At 46.1% G+C, this 17357-nt stretch overlaps 1 protein-coding gene across 2 annotated transcripts in view; it reads left to right on the top strand.

The window, feature by feature from the left end:
- NEK8 (NIMA related kinase 8) overlaps positions 1-17357 on the top strand; it is a 271322-nt gene that overhangs the window by 74950 nt on the left and 179015 nt on the right. For both annotated transcript variants that reach the window (XM_069615313.1, XM_069615312.1), the window contains exons 6-7: positions 12370-12449; positions 12945-13132. In XM_069615313.1, the coding sequence (XP_069471414.1) occupies positions 12370-12449; positions 12945-13132 (268 nt within the window). The remainder of the gene's footprint in view (positions 1-12369; positions 12450-12944; positions 13133-17357) is intronic.

Raw genomic sequence — 17357 nt, 5'->3', positions numbered from 1 at the left:
AGAGACAAATTGCACGAATTGAGATCTCAGTATAAAAACTGATAACTAAAGAAAAAAGACCCTTTGAAGCAGGCAAGTGGCAAGAATAGTTGGATATTACCTTTGGTAAAGATACCTCGACCTTGTTGATTTAACTCCACATTCTTCCCCTCTAAATATTTTCTCTTTCATTTCACCTTCCTCCACTTTGAAGGTCTTACAGGCTGCTTCCTCCTCACCCCTTTATATAACACTTCTCCAGCTGTTACAACTTAAGAACTCTGCACTCCAAAACACAATTGCACTGCTGTCTTGAGATCTGGCATTTGTAAAGGGCTTGGACGGAATAGCTTCACTGTGAGTGCATGGAAAGCTCAGGTGTTCTATCTGACCATGGTCAGTGGCAGGGATTCCTTGTGGTCGTGAGTGTGGGATAAACGTCTTTGAGTATGACAACCACTATTTTGGATTATTTTATTGTACGGAGCTGCAAGCTACTATGGTGGTGCTGGACTTCCCCTTCTTGGAGTCCACTCTGGCTGTCCCTTTCAACCAGCAAGTTAGTTTATGAGCCATACTATTCTTTGATTGTACTGAGAGTTTGGAGAAACATTTCTCCAGTATTCTTTGTTGTGTCTGTGTTTCTTCCATTGGTTTAATGAGGATGTTTGCTGCAGAAGGCTCTTTTTACTAGTGTTGCAGCTGTAGGGAAAACAATAGTTTCCCTTTCTTTAAATCTCCCTGTACTGTGGGGAAGCAAGTGGAGTCCTCTCTATGTGCCTGGTTGTTGCACAGCGAAGAGTTGTTGTTCATGTCATCCTGGGTGTTAAATGGTAGAGAGTTGTGGGGATCCCAGAACTGTTCTATTTCGAGTGGGGGAAGTTTCTTTTCTGAACTGATTAGTGGTTCCCCATAGTCATCCTTCCCTTGGATTTGCATCTGAATTTCCAGACCCTGCTCTGTGTTAGGTTTTTCCTCTGTGAGAGAGGAATTCTGGAAGATGTGGCTCATGTTTGTTCTCCAAATGCCCTGGATAACATGTTATTGGGATGTGGCCTCAAGATTCCGCCCTGGCTTCGAGGACCTTTTGCTATCACGGCCCGATACTTGTGATAACACTCGGGAGGTCATTTAGTTACATACTCCCTCCCTTTCTTTCTGGTTTATCCTAGTCAGAATTTCTGTTACGTTGGTGTCTTCTGGACTGGTTATCTGTCGTTGATTGCCGAAAAATTGGGCTAGATAGTTTGAGTCACCATAGGGATAAAACCGCAAACTAGCACATCGTAAGAGAATCCCCTTCTGGTAAGTTTGTCTAGCTTTGTTAAAGCACTGATCATAGTGGGCCAAATTAGTGCCATTGTTCAACTTTTCTGATAGTGTGGGTATGAGGGGAACCTCAAGCAGATATACTTCCTTTGTAATATTGCATCCAGATTCAAATGCCTGGTTAATCTTGTGCATTTCCATGCACACAATGAATGATCATCTTGTTCTTGGGTCGTCCTTTGCATGGATAGTCAAGATCTGTTTGAAGGGCACTTTATCAACAGTCCATTAAAGCAGATATCTCATTATGGAACACCAAATTGGAAACTGCTATTTACCCTGTATAATTCAGGTCTTCATATGTAGACAAGTCTAGATTCTGCTATGGTCTTGGATGAAATCTGTGTTATCATTTTACTAGTTGGGATTGTGACTGATTGGGCTCTTCCAAGGGTTTGTAACATAATTCTCCTAGTTCGAAGTTGGCATCTCCAGTCATGATACAGTGAAGGTCCCCCATACATTTTCTGGAGCATATATCAAGTCTGTTCCTCATTTTTGTTTTCTCAAAGTTTGTTTCCACTGCCGTGGGTGGTTGGGACTATTATAAAATCTATTCCCCGGTGGTATCTTCCTCTTGGTTTTTAGTAGGTTATGTATGCCTGGCGGCCCAAACCTTTCGGGAACTCTCGGTTTTCCTCAAACTGAGGAGGATTCAAAACCTCTTCATTCCTGTAGCAGACCATCTCCACTGCATAGCCATCTGAGGTGGCATTCAGGTGTTTTTAACTGGACACTTGATGTTCTTACCCCTGTCATGAGGATCCGCTTGAATCCCAAAGCCAAGTGCAACTCTTGGTATGACTCTGACCTCGTCACCCTCAAACGCAAGTACAGGGTGGCTGAGAGGAAATGGTTAGCTTCCTGCGCATCCTCTGACAAACTGACCTGCCGCCTGCTCCAAAGGCAATACCAGCTCTCGGTCTACACTAAGAAGAGAGCCCACATCCAAGCCCGCATCTCTGCAGCATCTAACAACTCGGCCAAACTCTTTAAAATCTGCAAGGAGCTGGCCTATCCTGCTGTAGTTTCTACCTCTCCTGTCCCCTCCCAGGCCCTCTGCACGGCCTTGGCTTATCATTTCATCTCTAAAATCCAGGACATCCTGTTCACCCCCTCGTCCTCTCCTCCTCCTCCCCCCTCTACTCTCTTCTCTACCTGCGGCCCCCCTGTGGCCACCTCGTGTCCCTCTTTCTCTTCCTTTCCTCTGTTCTCCCTTGACAAGGTATCTAGACAAGTCTGATCTATGAAAGTCTCGTCTTAACAGGTTCTTCCAAAACCATCAAGGACGACATTGACACCCTCGCTCCTGCCCTGGCTGGTTCTGCAACCACTCCTTCTCCACTGGAGCCTTTCCTTCCCCCCTGAAGCACTGTCTTATGCACCCTCTTCTCAAGAAAACTTCAGCCGACCCCTCCTGCCTGGCTAACTATCACCCGATCTCCATCACTCCTTTCCTGGGCAAACTCCTAGAAAAGCTGGCCATCTCCCAGCTTAATCTTCACACTGAACCTGTTGGTTGTCTCCATGACCATCAGTCTGGCTTCAAAGCAGCCAGAAGCACGGAAACTGTTCTCCTGAACATCCGTGAAGACCTGATCTGTAACCTTGATTCTAATCTCCCCTCTGTCCTCATCTTACTCAATCTCTCTTTTGCCTTTGATACGGTCAATCATTCCATCCTGCTTAATCGTCTCTGTGATAACCTGGGTATCACCGACAGGCCCTGGCCTGGCTGACCTCGTTCCTCTGTGATCGACCCTCCCAGGTCCAATTTGGGTCCTTCCTTTCTCAGTCTCTACCTGTGGTGTTCCCCAGGGGTTTAACCTCTCTCCCTTGCTGTTCAACCAATACCTGGCACCTCTCGCCCACCGCATTGCCGCTCTCTGCTCCAACTTTCAGTGCCATGCGGATGACACTCGGCTCGTTTTCAGGCTCCCTTCTGCCACCTCTTCTCCTTCTCTCCTCTCTGATTGTCTGTCTGCTATCCAGGAGTGGTGTGCCGCCAACGTTCTCTGCCAGTAAGACAGAGATTCTCCTCATCGGCACACCTGCACCCTTCTTTCCTGTCACTCCCTAGCCGGCCTCCCTTCGCCCTCCTCCTGCTCCAACCTGTAAGGCTAACAACCTCGGGGTCATCTTCGACTCCACACTCTCTTCTTTCCTCACATCTTTGTTGTCTCGAAGAAGTCAAACTACCAGCTGCACCTCCTCAGAGGTATTCTTCCTTTCCTCTCCTTCACCCAGAAGCTCATTGTCTCTAGAGCTCTGGTTCTCTCTAGTCTGGACTACTGCAACAGCCTCTTCCTAAATAGGCCTGCTTCTACGCTCCGCCCTCTGCAACTCAACCAGAAAAGGACTGCATACTTGTCCTTGGCCTCAAGCCCAGGGATTGCATCTCTCCAGCACTGAAATATCTGCCTTGGCTCCCAGTGCCTGCAAGGATTAAGTTCAAGACCCTCTGCATTATCCACAAGGCCTTCTGGGGCTTGGGTCCTCAATACCTCCAACTCTCTCTTCGTAAACACCTTCCTACTCTGGCTCTTCCCGCCTCCACCTCCAACTCCCTCAGGGTCTGTCGCTTCTCCAAGCAACGAGTTAGTGGTAGATCACTTTCTTGGGCTGGGGCTTGCCTCTGGAACAGCCTCCCTGCCTCTCTGAAACTTGAGGAGAACCATCTCCGGTTCCAGAAGCACCTCAAGACCTACCTCTTTGCTTCTGTCATCTCTCTTCCTCTCCCGTGCTGCTTTCCTGTCTGATACTGCACTGTCACTGGTCACCTGGCTACCCTCTGATTTCGGGCCCACGTCCCTGCCCGCCCAGTTGAACACTCGCACTGCCTCCAGTTAACCCTTGCACTTGGGTCTGTATCTGTGTCACGCGCCCTGGAGGTTGGCGCTTATGGAATCAATGGAGAGTCTGCCTCCATTGATTTGTGCCATCATGTTTCTCGCCGTTTCTTTCGACGCAGACTAGTTTTTCACCAAGATGGCCACCGCCAGGAGGTTCTTATTGCATTCCCTCCCGGTGGCTGGCGCGTTGCGACCCTTAGCGTTTTCACTTTGGGGTCGATACACTAGTGTTTTCTCCTTTTGTGGCGCTCCGCTTTGTTACTCCTTGTCCCTTTGACTTACAGTGTGTTTTTCTTCTCTCTCTCTGTGTACCATGGCGGTGCTCTCCCTGCCCCCCCCGGTCGGTCTCTCTCTCTCTCTCTCTCTCTCTCCCTCCTTCTCTCCCTCCTGGCGATGTTCATTTTCCTTATCTTGGCTTCGCTACTCAGCCTTGTTTACTCTACGATCAGGTTTCACCCTGATTGTGCCTTCTCCTCTATCCTTTCCCTCTTGTTAGTGTTACACTCTTTGGGAACTTATCTATCTCTTCAGAAATATTCACTGCTCCCTGTATCTCTGGACTCTCTATCCTACAACCAGACCTGGATAAGACACCCTTCAAGAGCTCTCCGAAAGGGTTTACCTACCATCATAGATCTTTACATCGCTGCATTCATCCATCGCATCAAGGTTTTTTTTGTGCCTGGAGGCTTTTTCGCCTGTTTCTTCGGCTACTCCGAAAGCGAGGTCACTGGCCGTGCTGATTCCTTGCAGTCGCAGTGGCTTCCTTCCGTGGTAGTCCTTATCTGCATAAAAAAAGGACTACAGGGTCAGGGGAATGAAGAAGATACCATCTCCAGATTCCATATCTTCAGGTGAGGAGGAAGAAGGGGACTTCGAGACCGATACCGACGACTCTGAGGTTGACAATCTGTAACCGTACAGTCCCCATACTTGCACTTTTGGACACCTGCTGTCTGCACTTACCCTTGCACCTGCCACCTGCTGGCCGCACTTCTTGTTATTGTTTTGATCCCATGACACTTTTCCCCTCCCCCCCCTGCACTTGCACCATCTCAATGTAACTTGGCCTAGTAAGATTGTTGTCTCTGTCCTCCCTCTGTTCCCCCTTCCTTGCCTCGCCGCGCCTTGAAACACTTGTATATAGGCATGTTACAAATGCCATATCATATCATATAGAATCTACTTCGTCTGCTGTTTTCTTGGTTGTGGGATATCTCACATTGCACGTCTCTACTTTAGCTGTATTTTCCATGGGAACCAAAATGGGGCGCTCCTGTGTTGAAAAAGGAAGCTTGGTGTTGTCTCGTCTTGCTATGTCTCTTACACCACGGTTCTACCTCCAGGTTTCACAAGCAGATACTCCCAGTAAATGCTAAGTGTCAGTAGAGGTCTGACTGCGTTAGTTCCTCGTGCTAGTTAAGCACTAGTTTTATTCCTGAGGGTTTGCAGACTGACCCTCCAAGCATACCCTCTATCTTCATTAAGTTTTGCCTCAACCTCGCTTAGTACTCTGTTTCCTCCAGTGACCACCTCGTCTCCTGCCTGTGGTCATCCCGGTTAAGTCAACCCATCGCAGGAGCAGGTAAGAGTGGGGTCGGGAACAGGCGTGGCGAGCGACCGTCCCTGGTCCTAACAGCATGCCCCCCTCCAATCCCTCTCCCACCAGACTGTGAGGGAGCAGATACACAGCTTGGCTTTAATGGAAACAATTTATGTAACCTTTTAGTGAGATAGGGAGCCATGACATGACGATGGGGAACCCAGCAATGTTTTTTCATCCCATAACGTTTCCTGTAGGACCTGGGGTCCTACAGCAGGAAGGGCGGACGTTAACTGACGAGAGTACCTTTGGGATACATTAGCAGTTTTGAGAAGAGAGACATGGAATAACGGTGTATCCTGTAATGAATGGGTAGTGTTAGTTCCATAACAACGGGATTGATTATACAGGAAATAGAAAAGGGTCCTATATATCTAGGTTTAAACTGTTTAGTGCACCCAGGGATTTTGATATGTTCTGTGGATAACCATACTAAATCATGAAGTTTATACGATGGCGCAGGAGATTGTATTTTATCAGCATGACGACGGGCATTATCTTGAGCAGCTAATAAATGTTTTCTGCTAGTCTGTAATCCCATCAAGATTGAACAAAAGTGTTCTTTTACTGAAGGAACTTTGTGGTCAAAGGATGACAGCATAGGAAGAGGCATAGGATGGGAACCGTATGAGGCATGACAAAGAGAATCACCAAGAGAAACATGGTAGGAGTCGTATGAGTAGTCAGCTAGCGGTAGTAAGGTTGTCTCGTTTGTCTATCAGTTTGGGAATGGCAACTTTAAGGATACCTGAGTTGGAAACCGAGGCGGTTACAAGTTTCTTTGCAAAATGAGGGAATTCATTGTGTTCCTCTGTCCGTTATCAATATTCTAGGGAGTCCATTAAATCGGAAAACATGATGAATGAAATAATGGGAAAGACAGGAGCGGATGGTACCTTTTTTCATGGCAACGAAATGTGCCATCTTGGTAAAGGAGTCTACAATAGTTAGAAGGGTGGTATGTCCGTTGTCAGGAAGAAGACCAGTGATAAAATTGAGAGAACAGGTATGGGAAGGGGTCTTAATAATCCAGAAGGGCACCGTCGAGAGGGTTTGGCTCGAGCACAAACTCGACATCCTTGGATATATTATGTCGTATCCTCTTGCATAGTTTTCCACCAAACGAAACAGCATTGTTTTTCAAGGATTTTTCTTAATCCAAAATGACCTTCTCCGGGTAGGTCATGACGCCAAGACAATAAGGTCTCCTAACTTTCTCTCATGGGTACCCAAATATTATTATTATGTAACAGTAATCCCTGTTTCTCTGTATTTTGGGGGTCCACCGAAGAAATTGTTGGACTTCGTTGGCATCATAACTGTTCTTGAGGGTTCCTTCATATGGTTATTAGAGGGGATTCAGAACTCCTTTGATCCATTCTGGACTGATGACTCTTTCCGTTTCTTCTTCATCTATCCGATAGGATTAGGGTAAGGCATCAGCTTTGGTATTCAGATGTCCTGGTTTAAAAGTCACTATCGAGTCGGATCTTGAAAAGAAATGTATCCAACGGTTCTGGCATTGAATCATGGATCTAGCTGTTTTGAGGAAACCCAAATTCCGCTGCTCAGTGAAAACTGTGATGTTATGGTCAAATAACAGGTCAAAAACACATTTTTTATGACTATTAATTCTTTTCCAAAGATACTGTCGTTTTTCTCAGCCAGGGCAAAGGTGTGAGAAAATAGAAAATAGGATGGGTTTCTTTGGGATCGGGATGAGTAAATACAGATCCAAATGCAAAATTAGAAGCATCTGTCTCACGTTAGGATCTATGGAGCTTAAGCACTGGACCTGGAGTGCATTTGCTTTTTAATGATTGAAAGGCTTCGCCGACTCTGTAGTCCAAACATAGTTGACTCCCTTTTTTAACAATCTACTGAGGGGTATGAGTATTTCAGAATAATTGGGAATAAACCACCTATAACAGTTAGAGAATCCCATAAATCGCTGTAGTTCTTTAACGTAACGAGGATGAGGCCAATCCAAAACAGAGGACACCTTCCTGGGATCCATTTCGATGTCTTCAGGTGTTAAGACCTATCCTAAATAGGTGATTATGGGATGATGGAAATAACACTTAATTGGTTCAGCATACAAGCAATGGTTTCATAAACGCTGTAGCACTTCTTTGACGTGTAGAACATTGAGACCAGAGTGTCGTCCAGGTAGACTACAACGGATATGTCGGAAAATGTCACGAAAGATATTATTGTAGAAGTATTGAAAAACTGCTGGCACATTGCATAACCCAAAAGGAATAACTAGGTATTCTGAATGCCCCGATTTGGTGCAAAAAGCGGTTTTCCATTCTTCACCTTCCATGGCGCGCACCAAATTGTATGCGCCTTTTGAATCAACTTTGGTATAGATATGACTATCTTTGACCTGATCCAGTAGTACCTGTATGAGGGGGAGAGTAAAGCGATAGTTGACTGTTTTGGCGTTCAATTGGCGGTATCCTACACACGATTGAAGTTCATCTTCATCCTTTTTAGGGATGAAGACGATGGGTGCACCTGCAGTGGAAGTCGAATCTCTTATGAAGCCCTTTCGAAGGTTGTTATCGATATAGTCCTTAAGGATTTGGTTTTCCCGTTCAGACAAGGCATAGATCCTTCCATAGGTAATCTTGGAGTTTGGTATTAGGTCAGTGCGACAGTCATGTCTCGATGGGGAGGGAGATTATCTGCTTCTTTGGGATCGAATACATTGAGATATTCATGGTATTCTGGGGGTATTTATTTCAGTGTAAACAAGGCATGTTGAGGAGACGGGAATCTGATGACTGGAAGGGTCATGGTTGGACGTGTAGTTTGTAATGGAATCAATGGCCCTCATTATAAGTATGGCGGTCCGGAAATAAGGGTGCAGGTAGCAACGTACTGGCACCCTTTCCAGACCGCCATACTACAACAATGCTGGTAGGGGCCACGGATCCCCCGGCAGGCCTGACCTGCCAGGTTTTCAGGCCCCTACCGGCATGGTTGTCACTGTAGCATCGGAACAGTTAGCACAATGCCGTTGCTTCAGTAACCCTATTTCCATGGAGTCCTATGCAACTCTGTGGAAAGGGGGACTTTACCATTTCCGCTGCCGCTTGTGGCACCGGGAAATCCACTGGCGGTAAGTGTTTAACAGGGTTGCCAGTAAACTGCTGCCAACCGGCGTGTTTTACCACAACCCCGTAATGAGCCCCAATGACTGGGTGCAGGAGCTAGAACATTGGGCCTCATTACAAGTTCGGCGGTAGCCATGCCGGTAAAACCGGCAGGCTGCCGCCGAACGTGCACATTTTTCCAGCACCTGGCAATGAGGAATTACAGGGGCATTACAGCCCCGGCGGTCCCAGTAATTTCCCATTGCCGGGCGCCCGGAAAATTACTCCCCATTCCCATTGAGTCCCATTGGACTCAATGGGAATGGGGAGGACGGATGCACCGGCACCATTCATGAATGGTGCCGGTGCATCAGTCGAGGTCTGCGAGCGGGTGCCGTTCCGCCCTCCAGGTCAGACCTGGCGGGCTGAAAGGCACCCACTCACAGAACTCGTAGTTTGCCGGTCTGGTAACAACGGTGCCAGTAGCTTACCGGCACTGTTGTTACTGTACCGGCAAACTTGCAAGGAGGCCCATTGACTGCCCTAAAAGGTGAGTTTCTGATTTCTCCAATCGATGACGGGATTATGGTACTTAAGCCAGGGTGTACCCAGAATTATCTGGAGATGAGGTGCTGCTATGGCGTCGAATGCCAAACATTCCCCATGAAAAGAGGTGCATGTCATGGGTTTGGTGTGTAAAGCAATAGGTCCTGAGATGAGCGGAGATCCATCTACTGATAAGATAGGCTCACTCTGTGTTTTGTGCACTAATGGGAATGCCTGTTTATGGGCATAGGCGGGATCTATAGTTACCTGTGGCCCTGCTATCGATAAGTGCCAAATCCCCTTCCCATTTACTGTATTCTACACTAAATTCCACCAGAATAAACAGATGAGTGGATTGGATCGGCATAATCTGACATAACTCATGGGGGGAATCATTCTTTATGGAACTTGTCTGAAGATTACCTATTGAGGATGAGTTTGGGCGTTTTCCTGCATAGATGGGGTTCTTTTGTGGCATTCTTTTACCAAGTGCTTTGGGTCTCTGCAATTGAAACAAAGGTTTAATCGTCTACGTCTTTCCCTTTCATCAGGTGGTACTGGCCCTCAGGTGCTTCCTAACTGCATTGGTTCAGTCTCAGAGAAAGGAGTATCCTTCTCCCATCGAGAAGTAGTCCTTCTAAATTCCATCCTTCTTCGCTCTCCCTTTCTTTCTGATGCTCTCTGGTCTATCCTAATAACATGGAAAGAAAGTCTGCAAGAGTGACAGGGAGTTCTACAACTTGACTAAGAGCAACCTTGAGATCTTCCTTCACACCTCTACCAAATATGGTTATTTGGGCATCTTCTGGCTATCTAGCCTGTGTAACAAGACTCTTAAAGAAAGATATATAGAAAACAAGATCCTTGTTTCCTTGCCTGATGTCCAATAACTAATTCTTGTACTGCTTGGACCATATACTGACAGTCAAACATGTTATGGAAGGCCTCGAGGAAGCGATCCTAATCACTCATAAGAGGGCTGTTCTCATCTACGTAGGGTGTGGCTAAATTAAGCAAAATAAATGATACCTTAGCCTGGTCCGAAGCATATAGCTGCAGTCTATTAAGATAGTGGATTCGACATAAGGTCATGAAGGACTGAAAGCCTCTGGGATCCCCTCCATATTTGGGGGGCATGGGAGGTGATGGAATATTAGGGGCGGCAATGGGAGCCCATTGAGTAGCTAGGGCAATAATGGATTTCCCATCAGAACGAGAAGTCGTACCCCCTGCAACACCCCACAGGGAACTAACAGTCATAGTCTTCTTGGGCAAATGGTCCACAGAATTCTGCAGAGCTGTTATGGATTGAAATAGGACCGCATTCTCCTGGCAAGATGTAGCCATCTCTACCTGCAGTTTCTGCACTGCTGAAGCTAAATCTTTCAACACAGCGTCCATAACTCAGGAGGGAAAATAGGTTCTCGCAATCTGTCAGGATTATCAGATCTGCGATGGCTCTGATGTCCCTTGGAAGTCCAGATGCTGTGCTGCCCCCACCCAAGGGAATGCGACCCACTGATTGGAATAACAACCGTTGTGATGAATCGCCCAAGGCAGGAGTGCAATTTGACACACCCCTTCGGGAAGCAAGAAGTGATGTAATTCAGGAGTTACAGAGGAAACTTTGGAATTAGGTTGTAGACATATAGAGTAGGGTACAAGACATATGCCAATACTAGAAAACAATGAAGCAATGTCCTTACCTAGAAATGATAAACTCCTAACTGGATCTTCAATGACTGATCCAGGCCCTAACTAAATACCTATTAATAAATACCTGAATTAGTCAAATTCACTGAATGCATGGGTTCTGCCCTTAAAAGATGCAACCTTTGCGAGAACGGTGCTGCTCTGCGTCTTCCTCGGTTTTATACTGTATTTGTGCTTAAATATCCGTCATATAGAGGAAATGACCCAGTGGTTTGGTAGGTCACATGACCTGAGACGAAGGAATCCTAGGGACGGCGTCTGGTGTCCCACAGTCACCAGGGCAAGCGGCGCTGGTGCAGGAAGGCACCCGGAGACCTGCATCGCGGGCAGGAACCCGACACAGAAGCAGGTCAGAGTGGGGTCCGGGACCGGCATTGCGAGCGTCCATCCCAAATCCTAACAGTTCTGTGGTAGGACTGAACTTTAATTGGCATTCATGAAGTAGACCCTGCGCTATGGACTCTATTCATCACCTCACAATACAACATTTTTCCTCTGAAGTATGTGTTGGGGGTTGGCTGATAGCTTGATAGCTGCTTGGGATTTGCATTGACCTTTTTATGAAAATGCAACAATAACAGGCATGAAGTTCTTAGATATCATTCCTAGAGTGAGAGAAGTATTTGTTAATTTTTTGTTTTCCAGTGCTTGTGCCGAGAAAGATTGTTTGAGCTGCCTATGCTACATTATTTATAGGGCAGGACTGATATGTACGTGTTAGATGAAATTTAAAGATCTTTGGTGGGTTAAGCAGTTTGAACGTTGGGAGGTTAACTTTAGTGCTTAAGCAATGAACTACAGAGGAGGAGGTAGTGGGACAGTGCTGGGCCCTGTGGTAGGGAGTACTTGGACAGTAATGGGGCATCTGATTGCCAGTCTGGACAATTGTTGTGCCAAAATGTTTCAGGAGCTCTGAATGTTTATCAAGGCCGCAAGCATAATTTGAGGACAACCCTTTTCTTCTTTCAGCTTCAGGTGTTCAGTGTAGAGATAGAGTGCTTGGCTCCTCTAACAGTCAGGACAGGCCTTGGGACTTTGATAGGGGGGTTATGGGACATCATTCTCTGCTAAGGATGGCCAACTGTTTCTCCTCCCAAGGTCAGGACTCACAGATAGGGAAAGGGTGTGGCATAACTCTGTTCTAGTGAGGCTGTCCTATTTTGATTCTTAGGCTCAGGTCTTCGAATATGAAATGTGTGTGATATGTCTGTGTTGCTCTTTGCAAAACTATATATCTCTTTCCTAGGGGGGAGAAGCCGCTGTCTGCTGTTCAACCAATGTCTCGCGGCAGGGCTGGAGGAAGAGTGCCAAGTGCCAGGGCCAGAGGTAAGACACGCACAGACCAGAGCTAAACTGGAAGGGATCCTCATTCAAAAAGGACTCGGCAAGCAGGGCCTAAGTGTTAAGGCTCATACAGTGAAATTGGTATATCTTTGCCAAGGGATGACATTCTATTTCTCAGGCATGGTGTGGGTTACAGTGGACACACTTGTCCACACTGATCCAGGGCAGTCTTTGATTCCTCAAGGTTGTCTCTTTTTCATATTCAAGGGGGATATCGACAGGCAACCTTTGCATTATTGAACAGTCCCTTCTCTACCCTTGAGTATATTCTACTTTACAAAAGGCTGCCAATAGTGCCCTTACATGCACAGACTCTTCTCCCTCCCTAGAGTTAGCTTTTCTCCCCAAACGTAGTTCAGGTTGCAGAGGGTATTCTCCATTTCATACACATGAGTAACCTCTCCTCCATCCTCAAATGGCAGGCTCTCCTCTAGACATGCCAGATCTCTTATTGTATGTTTCTTCTCTGAATGGCAGGTGGACGTGTTGGCTCAGCCCTGGGGAAGCCAGGGGTCCCACCCCCCTTGTCATCTGTGTACACATGGGGCAGTGGTATTGCCTCACCCATGCGGCTACCCATGTTGAACACTGAGGTGCTGCAAGTGTCTGCAGGGAGGACACAAAAAGCAGGAGTAACGAAATCCGGGAGACTCATCATGTGGGAGGTGAGGAGAATATGAAAAAGCATTGTTTGTAGTGAGAACATGGATGAAGTGAAGGGACCAACGTTCAACAGGTTTTTAGCACTTGAGATTGCAAAGAAAAAATGGCCGTGGAAAGTTGCGATCACACAATGTACAATGTCACCACACGATGTAAACAGACATTTAAACTGACAACTAGAGTAGTGAAATAGTGTCTGGCGAGGGATAATAATCTGCATTGGCAGTCTGTTGTATTCCTCTTGCTCCAGCAGGATGATTCTGATAATGTATATCTGCAATAAATGTTTGTTATTCCTAGTGTGAGCCTCACCAAGGGCTCTTCTAAGGCCTAGTAAACAGCGAGCAGTTCCGATAGACCATCCAAAAGGATTAATATGCGCAGAACTTTTAATTTGAGATAGGCAACATAAAAAGCCTAAATATGGACAGCACACATAGTAACTAGTAATATGAATCCGAGTTAGTAAGTTCAATATTTGTGAAGGGACGCGAGGGCAGGTGCTTATAGTGATCCTAAACTTGTACTCTGAAATGTTTCAACCCTTTCCATTCTAGCTTTGGCCTGATGAAGACACTAGCACATTGGTATAGGGTTCAAACATGTATATGCGGACAACAGTTTAGGTATAACACATGCTGCTTTTGAAATCCCCCTTTCTTGTGTTGTCCGTTCGTAGAGACATGATATCTAGGCACATTACGAGCACCTTACCGCTGATCCCTTAAAGAAGTAGACCTGTGATCCCTCCTTTGGTACTGGTTACTCTGTAATGCCATGTATTTTAAAGTGGTCTTATAGGGTCCAGCATACTCCATTTTTGTGCACTGTTCATATACAGGTTTTCATGTTGCCAAACTTGCATTAAAAATGCTATGCATATTTACTTTTTCAGATGATCTGTCAACCCTGTTGATTGCCTAATTGACTTTAGAATAGTCAGGTTGGAGCTTGCACTAAGAATCCTAAGCATGTATTGCATAGACACCTCCACCTATTTACATCAGCATTTCAGAAGACCAAATATAAAAAAAAGAATGTTATGATACTATCTTGTTTGAGTTGATCCCTTTTTTGTATGTTGTCCTTGTTTTCTTTCTTTTGTGGTGTCTCACATGACTCCTCCCCACCCACACTGTCACCTAACACAGCTGCCTTTTACCCAATGATGTGCCTGTCTGCCTATAGTCCCAGGTGGCCTCTAGGCCTAATACCAGCAACGGTGTTGAGGCTCTGTCAGGGTTTATCTCCAGGAGAAATCTTGAGATGCCACAACAGCTGATGCATCGTGACCCTTGTGCCGATATGCTGGGCATACATGCCTCAAGGCGTATGCTCAGTATTCTTTTCAAGGTCTAGAGGTAAGCCTTCTACACCTACCGATGTAACACGTGAGGCCCTTCAGGCTTTTGAGAAGGTGTGTGTAAAGGATTAATTAAATGATGTACTGCCATCCTCCATGAAGGCGTTCCATGAACAGATTATAGGGGTGACCGAATTGTTAAATTCCCTGGTTCCAGAACTTGTTCCAGTGGAGACAGGCATTTTGGAAATGGTACTTTCTGGGAAACATGATACATATGTAATACCATTACAGCCGGACATCATCAAACAAACTAAAAGGATAAGGCAGACTCCACATTTTGTGACTCCCACATAGGGATGCTTAGACAGTAGGTTTTCCTCTATGGCTAATGAGAAACCATGCCTCACCTGTAGCCTTCAGCACAATCAGCCATGGCAGCAGCTGCCTTGGTGCAAGGCAGACACCCTGTGTCTTTAACATCGTCCTCTTTAGATCCCACACGAAAGAGGAGAAGGCTATGAACTCTGCAGACAAACGAATGTACTTAAACAGTGCACTACACTAGCATCAATCTACCTCAGATGCTATCCTACTCACATGGGACCCTAATCAGTAGAAGGACATAGCTTACATTACAGTGTTTTGCTTTATAGTGGCCACCTGTGGAGATCTTGTACTTATGTTCTCCTGACCTTTGCAAAAGTAGTTATTGGACTCCGATAGGCAAAGAATTACACATAGCACATTAGTTATAGTTATGAGAAAAATGGTGCGTTACAGGCCCTTTATTCAATTATAACATACAGAAAGAAAGAATAAACACATAATCGGCTATATATAGACAAAGAAAAAATGCTTCACTGTTATGATTTCCACAGAAGACACCTTCATCTCGGCCACTACAACACTGCTTAGTCCCACAGCAGGTAGGCAAAGCGATTGATCGTTCTAACGGGATCTAAAGCGGAACATCCTCCCTCTCAGTGAGACTGCATCACACGGGGTCCAAATTTTAACTCTGTATTCCAAGAGAAAAACCCTTGTTTTTTATGGGGCTGCTTTCGATCCCCGCCCCTCATGGGTTTCCATGCTGCCCTCATCCGAAGAGCAGACAATAAGCATGAGGCGCAAACAGAGGGGAATATTCCAGTTAGAAGTTGAAAAAACCCACCTTCCCTCCTTGCCGTCGTTCCCACTGCCCCTTATCACTGCACCTGAAGAGTGCTCCGACTCCCTTTCTAGCTGGTCCTTCGGTGGACAATACAATAACAATAATACAATAATAGAATACAAATGGAAATTTCCCATCTGGGAAAGGTACAGTGAGCAAAAAGCGATGGCTGCGAACTATCAAAGTGGGAAAAAAACCACAGAACAGGTTATCATGCCATGTTCTTTCTGGAGAAGGGGGCCCGCTACCTTTTCAAAAAATATTTGCAAGCAATTGGGGGTTTGTTCACCCTGAGTTACCTGGGGGAACCCAGACGTGGACTCCCTGCTCACTGTGCTCAGAGAGGCACAGCTCCACCTCACTGATGAGGTCCAACAAGGCTGAAACACGTGTATGGGGTTGCTGTTGGCACTCTTGTTCAGAAGGGAATTGCCATAGCATTTCGGTGCTGGACTGCCCAGACAAATACTTATATGCAAATGGAAATGTCCCATCTGTGAAAGGTACAGTGAGCAAAAAGTGATGGCTACGAACTCTCAAAGTGGGAAAAAACCACAGAACAGGTTATCATGCCATGTTCTTTCTGGAGAGGGGCGCCTGCTACCTTTTCAATCCGATTTTGTATTGATCAGAAAACCAGCATTGTAAATGTCTTTTTCTCTTGAGAACTTGCATTTTAAAAAAAAAATATTCAGGGTTTTCACTCTGGGAGCCTCCATTGTTATTCCCTGCCCCACCCCTAACACCCTCCATCGTCTCCCGCAGGATTTCCCATCTCTCAGCCCCATCACCATCCCCAAACCGAAACACATACATACACACAACACCCACACTCTTAGCCGTTATCCTTGTCCTGCGCTTCCAGGTCCCACTGATTTGCAGCAGGGGTGTGACAGTTCCATTTAGAAAGACTGCTCCGTGCGGTCACAGAGCGGTCCCTCTAACTCGGTTTTTAAGTGAAAAGATTGTAAGAAAAAGACCCTTCCACCTAGAATGAACATCACAGAGGGCCTTCCACATGACAAAATATAGGACTTCCGTTCAAGGTTATCTGGGGCTAAACGTGTAGACATTGACACCTTCAAATCTGTGACAAGTCATGTAGATGCAGCCTTCAAAGACTTTTTTCTGGGCTTGGCCATACAGAAAGGTGTTTGGTTAAAAAACAAAAACACTCAATGCAGAAGCCAAGAGGAAGGTGTGTGTCTTCCACTCTACTACACGGGAGGAATTCAACAAAGGGAAGATGAACACATTAACTGTGAAATCTTAAACAGCTATAACAAAGCCTGGGCATAAACCATTTACCACCTCTGGACAGAAGGGAGACGGAAAGAATGACCTCCAGTGGCTTAGAGGATGCCAGGCAAAATGTTCAAAGAAATCTTCCTCTTCAAGCATTCACCTTTTCACTTCCTCTTTTCCCAGGGTTAATCTTGACCATTAGTCATTTCAGTGTTCATTCACTTTGCGGCTTCAATTCAGGAGTCAAAGTTAATACCACAGGTTTGGCCTCACCTCCCCAACTCTCTCGTTCACCCGGGAGGGTCGCTGGCGTCCTTGAAACATAATGCAGTCTTCTCGTCTGGGATTTGGCTCTCTCCTGGTTATTTGGAGGCAACAACCTCCTGCAGGGAACTTTGGGTTTTCTTAACCTTTCGTTCTGGTCCCTTGATCGGTCCACCCGGCTCCAATTCTCATGGGTCTCCCTCAGTCGGGCTCGGACCCCTCCTTTAGCTTCTCACACAGG

The sequence above is a fragment of the Ambystoma mexicanum genome, chromosome 9 (genome assembly GCF_040938575.1).
Source record: "Ambystoma mexicanum isolate Mex_15411 chromosome 9, UKY_AmexF1_1, whole genome shotgun sequence".
NCBI lineage: Eukaryota > Metazoa > Chordata > Amphibia > Caudata > Ambystomatidae > Ambystoma > Ambystoma mexicanum.
Note: the sequence above shows the minus strand (reverse complement) of the source record. Positions and strands in the feature narration are given on the sequence as shown.